This window comes from Dipteris shenzhenensis, chromosome 15, assembly GCF_047967505.1.
Source record: "Dipteris shenzhenensis isolate YYH24624 ecotype China chromosome 15, Dip_SZ_1.0, whole genome shotgun sequence".
NCBI classification, from domain to species: Eukaryota; Viridiplantae; Streptophyta; class Polypodiopsida; order Gleicheniales; family Dipteridaceae; genus Dipteris; species Dipteris shenzhenensis.
In genome coordinates, this window is record NC_141610.1 from 34,921,235 (window position 1) to 34,938,487 (window position 17,253).

At 42.8% G+C, this 17,253-nt stretch overlaps 1 protein-coding gene and 1 pseudogene across 3 annotated transcripts in view; one reads left to right on the top strand and one right to left on the bottom strand.

Annotated features, from left to right (window-relative positions):
- Window positions 1-492: 492 nt before the first annotated feature.
- Window positions 493-17,253, bottom strand: part of LOC147893728 (RNA helicase family protein) — a 57,327-nt gene continuing 40,566 nt past the window's right edge. The window contains exons 15-23 of one of the 3 annotated variants that reach the window (XM_087385674.1): window positions 13,668-13,758; window positions 12,918-13,082; window positions 12,656-12,745; window positions 12,482-12,553; window positions 5,607-5,705; window positions 5,426-5,512; window positions 5,278-5,331; window positions 1,191-1,270; window positions 493-1,045 (exon numbers count right to left, since the gene is read on the bottom strand). In XM_087385674.1, coding sequence (XP_087241800.1) covers window positions 904-1,045; window positions 1,191-1,270; window positions 5,278-5,331; window positions 5,426-5,512; window positions 5,607-5,705; window positions 12,482-12,553; window positions 12,656-12,745; window positions 12,918-13,082; window positions 13,668-13,758 — 880 coding nt within the window. In that variant the 3' untranslated portion in view covers window positions 493-903. Of the gene's footprint in view, window positions 1,046-1,190; window positions 1,274-5,277; window positions 5,332-5,425; window positions 5,513-5,606; window positions 5,706-12,481; window positions 12,554-12,655; window positions 12,746-12,917; window positions 13,083-13,667; window positions 13,759-17,253 lie in introns of all 3 variants that reach the window. The other 2 variants (XM_087385673.1, XM_087385675.1) reach the window with 2 other exon arrangements.
- Window positions 15,935-16,024, top strand: LOC147893729 (U6 spliceosomal RNA; annotated as a pseudogene).

The window sequence follows — 17,253 nt, forward strand, 5'->3', positions numbered from 1 at the left end:
TGAGTCTCTTCCAAGAAGAGGATGTGCCAGCCTCATCACATAGTGAAGTGCACCTCCGACTCAGCCTTCCCTCCAGCAGACAAACAATCGCAGCAGTCTATGATCTAGAAACGGGATGGGAAGGTGGCAGCCCCTTGCGGGATAGGGGGGGATATAGAGAGGCAAAGCGCTCAGGTAGAGGGCTCAGACAAAGGGCATCAGCAGGTGGGGTGGAGGCAGATGTGACTATATATATACATGTGTATATATATATATATATATATATATATAGCCACATCTGCCTCTCTCTGCCTCTCTCTCTCTCTCTATACACATCTCTCTCTCTCTGTGTATAGAGAGAGAGAGAGAGATTGCCTGAGGAAATGAAATGCTGTATTAATTGTACATTGGTGACACGACAGAATGAAAGAAGAATTATTAGTTCGGAAGTAGAACTGTAGCACATTTTCATGAGTTCAAAGATGCATTAACAGGAAATCTTTATTTGGGCTCAGTATTGCCTTGATAGCATATTTTCAAGGCAATGTCAAAAACACTGTTCCTGATTTGTAGACCACAATATCACTCCAGAGGCCTTAATAAAGCCCTCATGACTAGTCATGCAAAAATAGTCAGTTAAAAGGTAGTCCTCATATTGTATTTACATCCCAAACCTCAAGGCAAATCCTCAGGATGGCATCTATACTTGCATTGATGTTACATAGATGCAGGCCACCTGCATAGGTGTGCCACGATTTGAATACAAGGATTTTTCAGTGCCAACACCAGAAGACAGGTTTTGCGCACTGATATAGTTGTTTGGTGTCACATCCTGTATGCTGACACATTTTAGAACTCCCGCTTGAAACTGCAGTAACATTTCAATTGTGACGCTTCCATGAAATCATGCAACCGCAGATGGATTTATTGGTCTACAACTTTGTTGTGCTGAAAGAAATGAGGTGCCAGTTCAGATAGCCATGCAGACTCCAACACGGTAATGTCCCGAATGTAATGTCTTTTAGTCACAACAACAGAATTGTATATAACCCACTTGGGTGTTGCTCTGCACATTGCAATCAAAATTAGGCCAACCAAATTATCGTAACACCCCACAAGAATACATAGATGGAAAGGATAGTATTCCGAAAAATGTGACCCTCCATGCACATGTGTAAAAATTAGGGGGAGCAAAGGTATTGGACATTCACCTGAATAGCACAGAGGAAGGATGAATGAAGAACTCTTCACGATCTCTGATTCTCTGGTAGCAACCAGTTTCGCTCGACATCTCCTTTGAAATAGCACCACAATAGATGAGACGAGATAGAAAACGAAAGGACTTGTGGGCACACAAATTATCTTGACCTTTGGAAGGGTAAGTTGCTCTTCCAAGTGCATGTATACTAATATAATTCAATTAAAAGAATATGTAACATGTTAAGCATGAGGAGACATTCTTCAAGGGCCCAAAAGTACTCCATAAATTGGTCGTCACTAATGCTTCAGTTACATTTATCCATACATTCAATATATTTTCATAGATTTGCTAATGAAACATGTAAACAGAAAACTGACTGCATGTTCATTTCCCTGAGTAGAATGTACATGCCATGCAACCCCTTCTAGGTCCGAACTTGCATTCCTCTCGTTTAGGATTTGTGAAACATTGTATGCACTGAACTAGGAATCAAATGATTAACAGATCTTCATTGTGCTTCCTTTCGAGATGTCAGCGGGGATGAACGAGGAAGAGGATGCAACCAGGTGTATTCAAAAAATTTGTAAATCCATTCCTCCAGCCAAAAAAACCATCAACCTCTCCCCGGTGTCTCTTCACAATATTGTCCCTCCATTTTCCATATGCCTCCTCCATACATAGAACCCACACTCTCCCTAACCTCCAGACACGTCAGCCCCGCTTTCATGTTTTCCCCAACCTTAGCCTTTGAATTAAACCGCTCTACCCCCCATGGTAATGTGACCACACTCCAGCACAATTGATTACAGAACTCAGGCTTCCGTGACCTGATCAACGTGAAATGGGTCACATCTGGAAACTCTCGCGACACCCCCACCTCTCAATAGCAGAGGTCAATGTACAAAAACCCTGATACAGCTTCCTGCAGCAATGTCAGTAAAATGCGTCAACTACTCAAAAAGCCATGAAAGAAATTTCCACACAAAAAAAATCTGAATTTGTATGATTGGATATATCCTAGTCGTACAAAGGGGGAGAGGGGGGTGTGTGTACTAAAAAAAAAGTGTGTGTGTGTGTGTACACACATACAGCCTTTTAGTGAAAGCATTCATTCAACTTTGAATGCTTTATATTACAAGATAGCTATCCCAAAAAACTGGTAAGCTGAAAGATTACATCAAGAGAAAATCTCCGTGTAGGAAAAATATACATCATGATCTAGTGAGTTTGTAGACAATCAAAGAGCAGTTGCTGCAAAGAATGATGGAAGAACTAAAGTAGAAAAAACTGGATCACCAAAGACTGTGAATCTATCTTTCAAGAGAGTCCAGAGTGCCCAATAGCGAACCCAGGTAAAGAACAACTCAAAATCCGGCCATCGAGGATAGATCCCAAACACACACACACACACACACTTAATATATTTTTTTGGGTGAAAACTTTGAATGCTTTATATTACATAGCAGCTATCCCAAAAAGGGATATACTGAAATACATCAAGAGAAGATTTCAATATATGACAAATATAGATCATGGTCTATGTGCTGTGTTTACAAGCAATCATAGAAAGATTGCTGCAAAGAGTGCTTGAAAAAAGGAGATAGTTGAAACGAGTGGATCAACAAAGACCCTATGATTTCTGTCCTTCCATAGGGTCCAAAGTGCCCAGTAGCGAACCCACGTAAAGAAGAGCTCAAAACCCGGCCGTCAAGGATATATGCCAAAAAGCCAGAAAAGCTTCCCAAAAGAAGCCTGAGGAAATCTAAGTCGCAATCTCAGCTGAAGGATGCCCAAGAAGTCCCGTGTCTCAGGGCAATGCCAGAAAATATAAGAAACTGATTCACACGAAGCTAAACACAAACGACAAATAGCCAGAGCAATATGTCTGCAAGAAATAAGCTGTCCAGATGGAAAAACACCCAACAATGCGCGCCATAAAGACTTGTTCACGAAGAGGTATCTTGGAATGCCAAATCTTTCTTAATCTTTTTCTCCACCATTTGACTGGACAGTGCAATCTCCAAATCTGATTGGCCTTGTCTCAAAGTACACACACACACACATTTGTCATATCTTGACATCTTCTCTTGATATACTTGAGCACATCCTACTTTGGGATTGTGACTCTGCAATATAAAAGAAAATTCTTTTAAGTGTGTGTGTGTGTGGGGTGTGAGCAATGGAGAGCTCTGGAGCCCCCGCAGCCCTGGTCGACCCTCTGTCCCCCTCTGTTCCCTCCCTGGTTTTGCCCGTACAACCCCTGTCTTCCACCTTGCAGTCTTCATTGCCATCCGTACAGCTTCCATCAGCTATACAGAATTCCGTACAACCCCCCCGACCCCTGCAATTCTTTGTACAGCCTTCGGTTCAGCCCTTCGTACAACCCTTCGTACAGGTACAAGTGGTTCAGACTCCCGTACCTACTTCATCCGTACCTAATCCACCTGCTCCATCCGTACCTGCAAAATCCGTACAGGTTTTCCCATCCGTACAGCCCGTATAGTCTGTACGACCGTTCGTACGGCCATCCGTACAGTCTGTACGACCGTCCGTACAGGCTCCCGAAACATCTTTTGTTTTTTATGCTTCTTCTGCTCCTCTTGCTCGAGTTTTCATTCAACGGAAGCGCGGTGCTTTGCCTTCTTCATCCTCTTTCAAATCGGCAAAGTTGATCTCGCAGATAGCCCTTCTTCTTCCCTGCAGCTGGATCTTCTGCGTCACTTATGCTCAGCGTCTGTCACAAATGTTCCTTCGTCGGGTTCCCCGTTTGTTTGTTCATTGGATTCTGCCCTTCTGGTTTCAAGTCTTCGACAAGCTCAACAGTTTGGAGTCTGTCTCTACTTTATGGATAGGGTTCTTTCTGCCACTCATCTTCATTGTTGGGCTGAAGCCGTACTGGGTTCGGATTGTATTTCCTCCTTTGTCTTTCTGGGCAAAGGATTTTATTATGCCCACGTTTCTTCGACTGATGTGGTGGAGCGGCTAATCAGTCGTACTGGTGTTCCTCGGGCTGGTTTCTTCGCTTATGTGATGCCTTGGGATCCACTTTTCGATCCTTTTGCTACCCTTCTGACTCACTGTCCGGTTTGGATTACTCTCAAAGCGCTGCCTGTGCCTCTTCTTCAGCATCTTCCTACTCTTGCAGCGCTTTTGGGAAGGCCTCTTCATGTTCCACGACAGGAGTTCTTGCAAGCTTCCCATGATGTTCGCCTTTGCGTTTTGTGGGATATGACGCAGCCCGTGCCATCTACTTTGGATCTTGATTTGGGATTTGCCCATCTGATGCGTATCAAGCTGCATTTTGCATCTTTTCCCGCTGCATGTTATCGATGCCGACAGGTTGGTCATTTTACACGTGATTGCCCTTCTACATCCAGGCCCACTCCTCCTGCTCCTTCAACTATCAAGGTTACTCTCCCTTCTCCTCCGGTTTCTGCTATGGGTTCATTGGAGAAGCCTTCTACTACTCCGAAGCACTAACCCCGCTGCATGTTATCGATGTCGACAGGTTGGTCATTTTGCACGTGATTGCCCTTCTACATCCAAGCCCACTCCTCCTGCTCCTTCAACTATCAAGGTTACTCTCCCTTCTCCTCCGGTTTCTGCTATGGCTTCATTGGAGAAGCCTTCTACTACTCCGAAGCACTAATGGAGGAAGGTAGATAAATCACAGGCCAATCTTCCTCTATCTAAATACACGACAAGAGTGGACATGGACTTCACTGAATGTATTATTTACATGTTCTCAAACATCATATAGCAAGCTGGAATCTCTTGCTAGTGATACCCTTATTAATGACAAGTTCCTACACATAAATTACAAGTACTGATAGCATCAGGTCTTGAAGCAGAACATGGGAAGCCAAAGTTTTGTGATTTTTGTGTTCTATTGTGTGAAGCCAGAACAAAGAGCAAGAAAATGCAGAGCACCAAACGTGAAGTTCTATAGGGACGCCGTGCAGCCTTAAAATGCATGTAAGAGTAAAGACATGAATAGTAAGCAAGCTTTAGTATTAAGATAAGACAATGACTGAGATTTGCAGTACAAAGCTATTTCTACCCATTGATGCAAAAGACCATTCTAGGACATGAGGTACCTTCAATTGGCACGCATGTGGGAAGAATCCTGTTGTGATAGCTTTTCTTATCACCTGTAAAGAACAAAATGCTTCTTCACACATCATACAATTACAAGAGCAACCACAGGCTGCAATGCCTGAGAAAAGGACAAGCAGCTGGTAAAACCTCTGTATCTTTGCCACATGATTTTATGCTAAGACCCAGTCGTTGCAGCAACTTGCTTAGTTGTGTCCTGATGTCTTCCACCTTTTTCTGCGCAGGTATCAAAATATCAGGCCTCCAACCAAATGTCCCATAGAAGACTCAGGCACCTGATTTCAATGAAGAGAAATTAAATTGGCTTTACCATTGCTTGGTAATTGATGAGGTTTCTATGACACCACTGAGCAGACTTCTTTGACCGCAGGTATCCCTCATATATATTCAGATAGCTGACGTGATCGCCCTGCAAGCCATCGAAATCTTTACCTGAGCCGTTCATCAAAGTTGGTGATGCTTTAGTTTGGGGATGACAAAATGCAGAACATTGGACAAACGTTTTGGGCACAGGAAGTAAGTGAATAGAAAACACTCATCAGAAATGTCTTGGTTTGACTAGAGACATATTAGCACACAGAAAACAAAAGGCGTACACATTAAACTGACAGCTTGCATGAATTACATGATAATCATGTTAAGAGTAGAAACCTGGAGATCTAGCAAGAAGGGCGAGCAAACCCCTCTTTGCTATGGAGTCCAAAGGAAGAAGGGAATCACCACATGCTTTGGAATGTGATCGAAATCCTAAGGATCGGAGGTGTTTAGAAGGAGCTATGTGATAACGTCTTGGGATAGTGATGTCCCCATGGAGGGAAAGAGTAGTTAAGTTACGAAGGTTCATGCAAAAGCCCAGTTCACAACATTAATCGGCAGTGAAACGTGTATTTTGATACTTTGTGAAGGTGCACCGTGGAGAGGGGGAGAGAGAGGGTAGGCTACGGAGAGAGATAATAATACTCAAAGAGAGACATAATGAAATGGAAATGATATAGCAAGAGCAATGACAAAATGAAAGTACTCGCATGTAGACCAAAGAGCTTGTAGGCTTGATACTTGATTGATTTGACACTAGACAAGTACAGCTCTTATATAGAGTACATACACACATATGAACACCAATGCATATGGGATAACTCCCAATGTGACACGTGGCATCCATAGGGCACACTTGACTAGAAATCACACTAGAACACACCAAACTAACTCATCTTTTCTTTTGGTGGAGGGTACTTTTCTTTTGGCCTTCAGTCTGCAGAGCAGGCTCAAAGAGTACTTATGAGCTCACCGATTCAGTTTCAGAGCAGAGTCATCGGCGGAAGCACTTCAGTTCTACTTCCCCGGGACCGCGCCAGGTCTCTTTTTGGATGCTTTTCCCTGGACTTCCTGATGAGGTCAGCTCTTGTCGCAGAGCTGTGGAGCATATGGCTAGTGTGGCAGGTACAATCATCCCATCAGGTGCTAGACTTTCCTATGCTCAATCACTTGCTGGTACAGGTGTTACGAGGGTCAGACTCACTTCAGAGTTCCCCCCTCCTCGACCTTTGCCTACTTTGATTTCGTACTCCATGGGAGATGGGGTCCAGATGCAACAGAGGGTTTTGTATGAGGGTCTTCCTGATCAGTGTCTTTTCTGTCGGAAGAGACGTCACTTTATTAGGGATTGCCCCAGTCGTTGACCTCGATCAAAGACTCCGGATCCACCTCATCCTACGAGTGACCCAAAACCTATAGCTCAGCCTCCAGGGGTCTCTGAGCCTGCTTCGACTCATTCAGCAGAGCAAGAGGAGACTCCTCCGAGGGAGCCTCCAGTGGACTCAGAGGACTTGGAGGTGCCTCCAGCAAAACAACTTTCACGGAGAGCTCGGAGGAGACGGAGACAGAGGGAGAGTCAGCAGTACGAGCAGCCCCAAGTACGAGCTCACAGATGGCAGAGAGTTGAGACACATGTGCAGGAGACCCCGGAAAGGGGAGATGCAAAGGACCATCCCCAGGCAGGTCTTGACACTGTGCAGGAGATGGTAGCTCAGGGAGTCGAGACACACGTGCAGGAGACCCCGGAAAGGGGAGATGCGGAGGACCATCCGCAGGCAGGTCTTCACACTATGTAGGAGACAGTAGCTCAAGATTTGATGACTCTTGACACTACTACCCCGGAGGTTCAGATTTTGGTTACCAAGACAGTTATCCAGCAGGAGACTGCTCAGGCTGCAGTTACGATGACGGATGCCTCTTCCCAGCAGTCCATTGAGAGAGTGGTATTTCACGACATAGGTCAGAGTCAGAGCCCGTCCCAGGATCTCATGCGCCTGTATGAGGTTCCCTCGAGACCTCTTTCTCTTCCCCATTGCACAGTACCTTCTTTTGTTGCTATGCGGAGTGTCCTTTTAGACACCCCTCCCAGTACAGCCTCGTCCTCGCAGCTTTCACTCCTAGTTTATCTAGATCTTTTGCGAGTGCGGTCACAGATTTCGCTCAGTACCCAGACAGGCGTGAGGGTTGGGAGATTCTAGCAGATGAGATCGAGCGAGATTATCAGTCACCCATGCTTACAGGCACCTCGTCGCAGATTCTTCCTCTCCCTCTCACCTATTCCAGGAGCAGCGGCTCAGCCCTTTTCATCTCTTCTGACTCCTAGACCTGACCCCAGGATGGCTGACAGAGATTTGCCCGTTGAGTTTTGGCCCTTTTTGGCTCAAGGGGTTTCCACAGACTCCCTCACTTGATTGGAACTTCTCCCGGTATTTTGTCGACGGTCAGAGGAGGTAGAGTAGTACTTGGGATCTGTTACTCTCTCCAGAGAGGGGCAAATTCTTCGTTTCTCCGCAAGTAGCTTGCGATGTCGGGGGAGCGAAAGCTGGTCAGCAGAGTTACTTGACAGCGCAGTAAGAAGTAGCCTACAGTTGCTACATTGTGAAGCTAAGTACAGGGCAAATTTCACAGCTACTGTAGAGTGTGTTTGTCTCCACAAGTTATTTGCAGATCTTGATGTAAGTCAGGCATCTTCTACCATGATCTACACTGATACCCAAAGTGCTTTGGCCATTGCCATAATCATGTCTTTCATGTGCGTACCAACACATTAAGGCACACGATCACTATGTTCAAGAGCGATGATCAACTAGAGACATACAGTTGTCCTACAATTCTGTAGAGGATAGCTTAGCAATCTCTTCATGAAGGCTCTACTCCCGACCCAAGTTTGAATCTTTTCAGCAAGCTTTATACTTAGTACCTTTTGTCACACGATTATGCTTTCTCTATACTATCATACATGCTATATCCATCACGGATAAATATGTGCAACCATGATTTAGCTTATGGGCATTCCTAAGATTTATCCAAGATACTTCAGCCATTCTATGGAAGGCCACTTCAGCCCTAGTATGGCCTTGTAGGCTAGTTAGGACCAGTTAGTCGTAGTTAGGTCTACAAAGGACTCTTAGTCCTAAGTTGTTTGAGCCATATATTGGCCACCATTATACTTTCCCATTATCCATTTGCAAACCCTCCATTGCTTGTTTGCTCGCTTGCATTCCGGCTTCCTTCCATTGCACCCCGCATCCAACACCTGAACCTGACAAAATAAGTGTCCCTATGTTGCTTTAAACAACAGTTAGGTGGTGGTATGATTGGCAAAAAGAAATGTGAGGGATTGCATACTTTGAGGAAGGCAAAATGTTAGAGCAAATGCATGAGCTATGAAAAAGTTAATTAGGGAGGCGAATAAGGGAATTGAGCACTTGATAAGGAAAATGTGCAGGCATGCATTGGAGGTGAAGGGAACTATGACGGAGATTAGATAAGTAACGATGACAGCTCAAAAAAGTGGGACAGAAGTTCCCAAGCAATAGGCAGCAAACCAATCAAACGTGGAAACGAAGGGGGATAATAGAGACGGCAGCAGCACTCCATAGATCAACAATGGTGGAGAGAAATAAGTGGAGGCCAGATACATAGTCGATCTAGTGAAAGGTCATAGACAGTTCAATAAAGTGTCAATGAGAAGGTGATATGTGCTTATAGAATTGATTCACATATTGGTGGGGGATTACATTGGGAAAAACAAATATCACGTGGTGACTAATGGATAATTTCTGGGAGAAACAAGATGGATGATTGTTTGACGGAAACAACAGTCCCATAGGAGAATGATGGGTGTTTTATGGGAAATGCTCTTACAAATGTTTGAGGGGAGGGTGGTGGAAATTTAGGTGGGAAGATCTAGAATGGAAAAATGTGATTTGTGCTTTAAAAACAGTGAGTTTTTTCTTTTGGGCATTTTGGGTCCCTTTTTCAAAGAAAAGTCTTCTATCAAGTATTAAAGAAACCCCAAGAGAAAAGCTCATGGGATAAGTACATCATGCAAGGCATTAGAAATCAAACACCCTAGAAGGGAAAAATCAAGCCCATGTAAGAGAGCTAGAAAAAGGAGGTTGAAGTCGCAAATGCTTTGACAAAGGATGTGCATGTGGATGAAGCTGTGAGGACATTAAGTGTAGGGCCTATGTAATGCATGAGGGAGGGTGCCTTTCAAGTATTTTATGTGAGCATTCTTCAAATGGGGAGGGGAGGATGCTTGTTTGCTTTTGGGATTCGTTGATGACTCAAGTGATGCATCTAACAGAATTACAGTTTGCACGGATGAGGCATTACAGCCTATTCAAGGATCTTTAATTACAGATCATGGGCTTGGTGAGTCCAAGGGATCTATGTTGTGGAGTTGACCTCAAAGGTTGTGGCTCATGGGGAGATGGGCTAGCCTTATGGTAAAGTTGTGATGCCTAATGACCAGTGGAGTATGTGGTGTCTTGGCAGGGGGGGGGGGGTTGTTGATTGGATGTGCGGGTTCGAATACAGAAAGGTATGTGTCAATATGGAGATTGCACAAAAGGATCTTGTTTGGAATTTCCTTGTGACAGCTTCTTGGTTGTGGCAATGTTTTCTAGCCTGCACCTTGGCCAGGTTGGGGAAAGTGTTGTGTGGCATGGATTGAACATTTCTATTGGGGTCTTGATGTTTCTACTATCAATCATGGCAAACAGCATGCATGTGGGGCACTAGACAGACCATGACAAACTCCGTGAGTTCTTTTATAGTGGATGGAAAATTTACACCTTTTTTTTTAATACATATTGATGGTAATACAGATTGATGGGTCTTTTTACGAGGTTGAGCCCATGCAACTACCAAGTACATGATGCATACTTGCGAGCTGGGGAAAAATATGTTGCAATGAATTTTAGTTTAGGCAAAGGGCGTTTAACCCCTCTTCGCTATGGAGTCCAGAGGAAGGAGTGGAACTCAGTATGCTTCGGGATGTCGTCAAAATCCTTCCTGAAGATTGGAGGTGCTTAGGATATGTGTGACAGTCATGTTCCCATGGAGGGGGGTATAGTGGTTAGATTGACATAGGTAGCTAAGGTGGAATGTAAATAAGAAAAAAGGTCCTAGTGGATAAGGGACAAGCAGAAAAAGGATGTGGAGAAGAGGGGAGGTCGTGTGAATTGAGGGAGGTGAAGTAACGCAATGTATAGAGTGTGGAAAATCCTGCAATGGAAAATTGAGCTTAGGTCTAGTCTCTGGCTCTTTCCCTATTTTGCCTCTATTGGTGTCCCATGGATTGCAGCAGTTATGCTACTCTTTTAAAATAAAAAATCACATCTTATCAACAAATGGAAACAATCCCAAAGATTTGCATATACAACATAATACATACATACATACATATTCCTGTTAATCATCAAATGGTAAGCCCAAAGATTTGTAAAAAGTCTCAAACTTCTCTCTAGATAGAGCCTTGGTGAAAAGATTTGCAGGTAGGACAGTACATCAAACTGATCTCTCCTGCATGCGATCTCTGTCTGGATAATGTATCGCAATGTGTTTCATGTGTGAAGGATTCCGTGCCACTGTAATAGCACTATGACTGTCAGTCAGTATGGTAATGAAAATCAGAGTCACCCCCCCTTGCATAGAACAAATTGCCCCGAAAACAAACAGCCTTGAAACCTACATAGAATAGGCCACCTAGGTGTACAGCATCTCCTACGAACCTAGCTGTGAATGCAAGCTGAAGGTGGTGGCTGTAGGACAACAGGCCGACTGAGGCTGACAACGTAGCTCAGATACCAAATGTGAGAGACAGAGATGGTGGAGCAAGCAAAAACGTGAAGCTTTCTGAATTGAAGTTGAAGAATGAAAGTACAAAGGTCTGTCAACATGACAGAACCCTAAAACCCTAGGTTAACCCTGACTAGGGTTAAAACCTACACAAACCTAAACTCAACTACTAACTGTAGTTAGGGGGAACCTTGGAAGGAAAAACACCCCTAACCCTCCTAACTAATTATGACATTCGCTACTGCCTTAAATATTACAATATTTCCAACAAGTCTTCTACCATACATCCTCAGCAACAGTACAAGCAAATTATAGCTAGTAAATGACGCCAACTGTTGTATAGTCCTACAGCTGGTGAACAGCAAAAACCCTGAGATGCATATGAAGGCATGATCTGGCCAGTGACTAGAAAGTCTTTCTCGAACAGGTGAATATAGGGTTCCTTTAGGACACACTTGATGTACTATAACTCAGATTACACATAGGTTGGCATAATCATCGTAAATGGACCCTCGTGCTAATACTAAACAGGGTGATATGGAAAGCACCTCTGAATGTGATCCTTGAGTCACAGGTTCATAGCAATTACCAAATGAGAGTTGGTACCCATTGTAGTGGTACACACTTGTTCTTTGTGGTATTATTCATCAACAAACTAAGTCTTCCTGTTGGTCAGTTTTAGAATACACCAAGGAGCTTTCTTCATGCAAGGGTCATTTGTCATACAGGATATAAATATCTGTCAAATCATTGAGGCCTCATACATTCACTTGAAGGGTCAGCACTGTGGCACTCCTATATTTGACACATGAGCTAGGTAATGATGCTGTTTGAAAGAGCTGTTTCATTCTTCAATCACTATGGTTTCAGTTCATATAATTGAATATTTCAACAGATGCAGAAACCCATTCCAGTAAAAGGGAGATGGACACAAAAAGACCATTGCTTGAATGGGTCCATATTTAGCTCTATAGACAAGCTGCAAAGCGTATCCTTGTTTTTAAATGCTCTATCAGGGAAGACCTTAAAAGAAAACGACGGACCCAAAATCTGTGAACTGACCTCAGCAGCACTGAAGCGAAATTTTGCCTCGTCAAGCTCCCTTTGCCTGCCTGTGCTGGAAACCCACACAGACTGGCAACAAAAATCTTTCCTGATTAGCAGGCATGGAAAGCTAAATTATTGTTGAAGCATCAGACTAGTGACATTCTTTTGTATCAATTAACCTTCCTGCACCTGAACTGAAAGAGATGCTACAATCGTCAACATTTCAGAAGAGCAACCAAGTGCAGAAGATGCCACCAAGGTTCTCCCAAGCATTGGATTCTATTACCTCCAAAACAAACATCCAATGAGATGACATTTGGAAAATTTTGCAGTTTTAACTTGGAAACCACTGTCCAAATATTGAGAGAAAATTTTGATTCACGACTAAGGGAAGAAACTGGGTAGCTTGATGATAACAATTAAAAGATTTCCAATGACAATGGAATCGTACCAGAGGAATCTCTGCAATTTGAAACCCTATCGGCGACGTTAGCTTTGCATCAGAATCCAGAGCACCAATAGCATAGACAGACTCTAGGGCTCTAACCATCGCCTCTGGTGGTGGTGGTGCAAGCCAATCAAAGCGCATGATATTGTCTATGCCTAAAGCCTTCAGCTGAAGTTTTTTAAAACACAAACAAGCACATGCCTTTAAACCTTTTGTAATAGTTTTTTTCTTTTTTTTTTGTAAGTTAGTATAGTCTAATAACTGGAATTGGTGATCATGATAAACATCAGAATGGAATGTAAAACATGCTTATTTTGACGGCACTGGAAGGTTAATTGTATAACACAATTGGTCATGGTCCATGATGCCCTTTGATAATTCACGATTAGAACTAAATTTCCTATCACAAAAGGTATCTGTAAATTACATACTGGTTTCATCTTCAAAAGCTTCAAGAAATAATCAGGGAAACATAAACAACCACTTCTCTTAGTCAAGCGAAGGACAAGGCTCCTAAACCTACACTTTGACCTTCCACCTATCCAAAACCCATGGCTTTCATAAAGCACTTTTACAGTTATTCTGTTTGAAATATAGATACCAAAACATTTACAATGTCAACAGGGAAAAGGAGGTTTTTTTAATTGATCAAGCATCCCATGAATCGCTGATCTGTATCATTTTCTTAAGCTTTCTAATAGAATGTTCTCTTCTTTGGGAAAAAAATGAAAAGGAGCTTTCAAGAGCCTATACCTGTAATATAGTTGAAATCAAATTTGATCTTTGAATTTCAGGGACACTCTCACCACGCATCTCCCTTGTGTATGCATCCTCTGTGTAAAGTCTGCAATAGAACGTAGAGCCTAATTACAAGATTCTATAGTACGCAACTCAACATACTATTCTTTCCATTCTCTACAGATTTCAAGCAAGGTAAAACAGCTTTGCTGATCGTTATTTTTCTGCATTTGATGTCTAATTTTGAATGGAATACATAAAACAAGCATTCAGTCATGCAATGGCTCAAAATCACTTTTTGAAAGACACAGCGGACTAGCTTGATGATAGAATTGTCGATTGCTGGCAGAGACTCTGAGATACTAAAGCTTTCATCAAACAAACAGGAGGCCCAGGGAAAGAGATTGGTTTTCAGCCTCCTCACAGTACTTGGGAGGAGTTTTCATGGCTCTCCTCATGGTGTCAAAAAATAAGATAGATGATTCCATAACTAAAGATTTGAGGAACTTCTCTTGGCCACTTGTTGCAAGAATGGGGCCAGGGCCATATGGACACACCTTGAGAACATGAGACATAGACTCTCCGCCCTCATCACTATCAAGTGTCTTCAGTTTGTAGACACACTAATTATATGCAAGTGTTGTAGGCTCGCTACATAAAGAGAACACTTCTGAATTCCTTCATGAGACACCCATGTGAAGCTAGAAAAGCCAACCATGAATGTGATAAATTAGAGATCTCCCTTGTGAGTGCGAGTAGTAAATGGACCCTACAATGGCATGCTTCACAGCTTCACTTTTCCATTACTAAGCTTGCATGTGGTGATATTTTCCTAGGATGAATGCCCCACATAAGGCATCTACTAGCTATGTGATCCAGCAATGTGCATATACTCCAAGCTGTGATCAAATGCTCAAATATTGCATGCCAAAGAGTAGCTATCCCAAAATGGGATGTGCCAAAGTACATCAGCAGAAGATCTCACGATATGACAAGTACACATCGGCTATTACTCATAAACACACACACACACACATACATTTCTTTTTTGGTGAAACCCCTTCGTATTATATATGAAACTGTCCCCCAAAAGAAGAGGGGACAAGTAGTTACAAGCTCAAAAGATCTCATTATAGGACAAAAATCCGGATAGCACTCAGGAAATTAGCTTAAGCCGTTGCTGCAACTACTGGCAACACTCTACTTATATGTATGTACGTATATGTATATATAACACTCAGCAAGTAGCACTTACATATAACACTCGGCTGAAGTAGCACTCGGGAAATGAGCCTGAAGCCGTTGCTGCAACATAAGTAATAAATCATGGGACTTGGACAATGCCAAAACAAATGGAGCATAGACTCCTGCAAGGATAGACATCATCTACAAGTGGCAGGAGCAATATGACAACGAGCCAAGAGCAGTCCAAAAGGAAGAACCCCAATCAAAACTTGCCATAGAAAGAACTTTTTCCGAAGAGGGAGTTTCAAAGCCCAAATGTGCTGCAATCTTTTGTGCCACCACCGAAAGGTAGGTCTCATAGACTAGATACGATTGGCATGAACGGAAACCCAAGGAGAAGGCAGCAAGACCTTATACAAAGGTGCAACCGTGATGTCTGCTAGCGGTAGTGCATGGCAAACACACACTTTTTTGGTTGTAAAAGATCTATTTCATTCAATAAAATGTGCATTCATAGCTGTCAAAGTTGGAACAGCTACTACTCAAAACTCGAAGCAGTAATAAAGACTTCCAACTGGGCCTGAGCTAGGTTTCCAAGGGAATGAGCATCCTAAAGAGACCAAAGCAAAGAAGATCGAAGATAGGGAATTCAAATGGTACGGGCATCAAACATGATACAATGACCAGAGAGCCCAATATTGACAGAAGAAGTGATCATAGTCCGGCATGCTTGCCAAACAAAATGCTCAGAAAACAATATTGAAGTCTTGCCATCAGTCGAAAAAGAAATTACAAGCTAGAGGATAGGTCCAAAATAAATGTAAGACCGTTACCCACGGATGAGAACAAGTGGATGCTGCCCACGCACACACACATGTATGTATGTATGTATGTATGTACGTACACACTTTTTTTTTTGTGAAGATTTTGATGCTTTATATTACACAACAGCAGCTTCCTTTGAATGGGGAGCTCAAAAGTACATCAACAAAAGATCTCTATATGAGAAGTATACATTATAGTCTATGTAATGAGTCTGCAGAAAATCAAAGAAAGATTGTTGCAGAGAGCATCGGAAGAAAGGGAAAGTAGAAAAAGTAGCAGACATCTGATAAAATTGGAACGATACAGAGAAGACTAGCATGGCCCCTGCGCACAAATCGTATGTACACACACACACTTTTTTTGGGAGGGGTGAAAACTTTGAAGGCTTTATATTACAAGATAGCTATCCCAGAAAATTTGGTAAGCCAAAAGATTACATCAAGAGAAAATCTCCATGTAGGACAAATATACATCATGATCTATCTAGTGAGTTTGCAGACAATCGAAGAGCAATTGCTGCAAAGAACGACGGAAGATAACAAAAGTAGAAAAAATTGGATCACCAAAGACTCCATGATTTCTATATTTTCAGAGTCCAGATTGCCTAGTAGCGAACCCAAGTAAAGAACAACTCAAAATCCGGGCGTCGAGGATAGATCCCAAACACACACACACACACATTTTTAGGTGGAATCTAATTGTTCTTATATAACAAGAAACAATCCCAAGGAAGGGGACATGTACTTACAGCTTCAAAAGATCTCATTATAAGAAAAGAAAGCAGGATAATCAATATCCCATGAATGTAGGCAATAAAAGAAAGATTGCCATTGAGAGGCCCAAAAGAATTGATATTTAACCAAGGTTGGATCACCAAAAACTCTATTGTTACAGTCTTTCCATAGAATCCATAGCGCTCAGTAACGAACCCAATGGAACAAAAGAGCCAACCCTTGTCTGATAGGGTGAACACCAAACAGCCAGAATAGTTGGCCAAAGCAAGCACTAGGAAAACGAGCTCAAAGTTGCTACTGTAGCACGAACAAGAAGTCATGAGATCCAGGACAGAGCCAAGAGCTGAGCACGACACAAGAAAAGCTGTTGTCAAAGGGGAAGTTTAGAAGCTCATATTTGTTACAACCTTTTCCTCCACAAATGAGAAGTACGTTTCATGAACCAGATGCGATTCGCACGCATAGAAACTCAAGGAGAAGGCAGCAAAACTTTGTACAGTGAAGCAATTGTGGCATATGCTAATAGCACCAGACGGTGAGCAAGATCATCCGAGTGAAGGGCCTAGTCCATCAGACGATCTGCAATCTCAAGACGAGGCACTGGCTGAAATCAAAAAGCATATGCGACAATAAGTGCCATTGGGGTCAATAATGCTGTCCAGAGCCATACTGTCTGACTGTTGTAGGAAAAGAAAGCACCATACCGGCATGAGCAAGATCATCCGAGTAAAGGGTCTAGTTCTTGAGGAGATCTCCATGATCTCAAGACAAGGCACTGGCTGAAATCAAAAAACATATGCGATAATAAGTGCTAGGGGTCAATAATGTTGTCCACATCTGACTGTTATAGGAAAAGA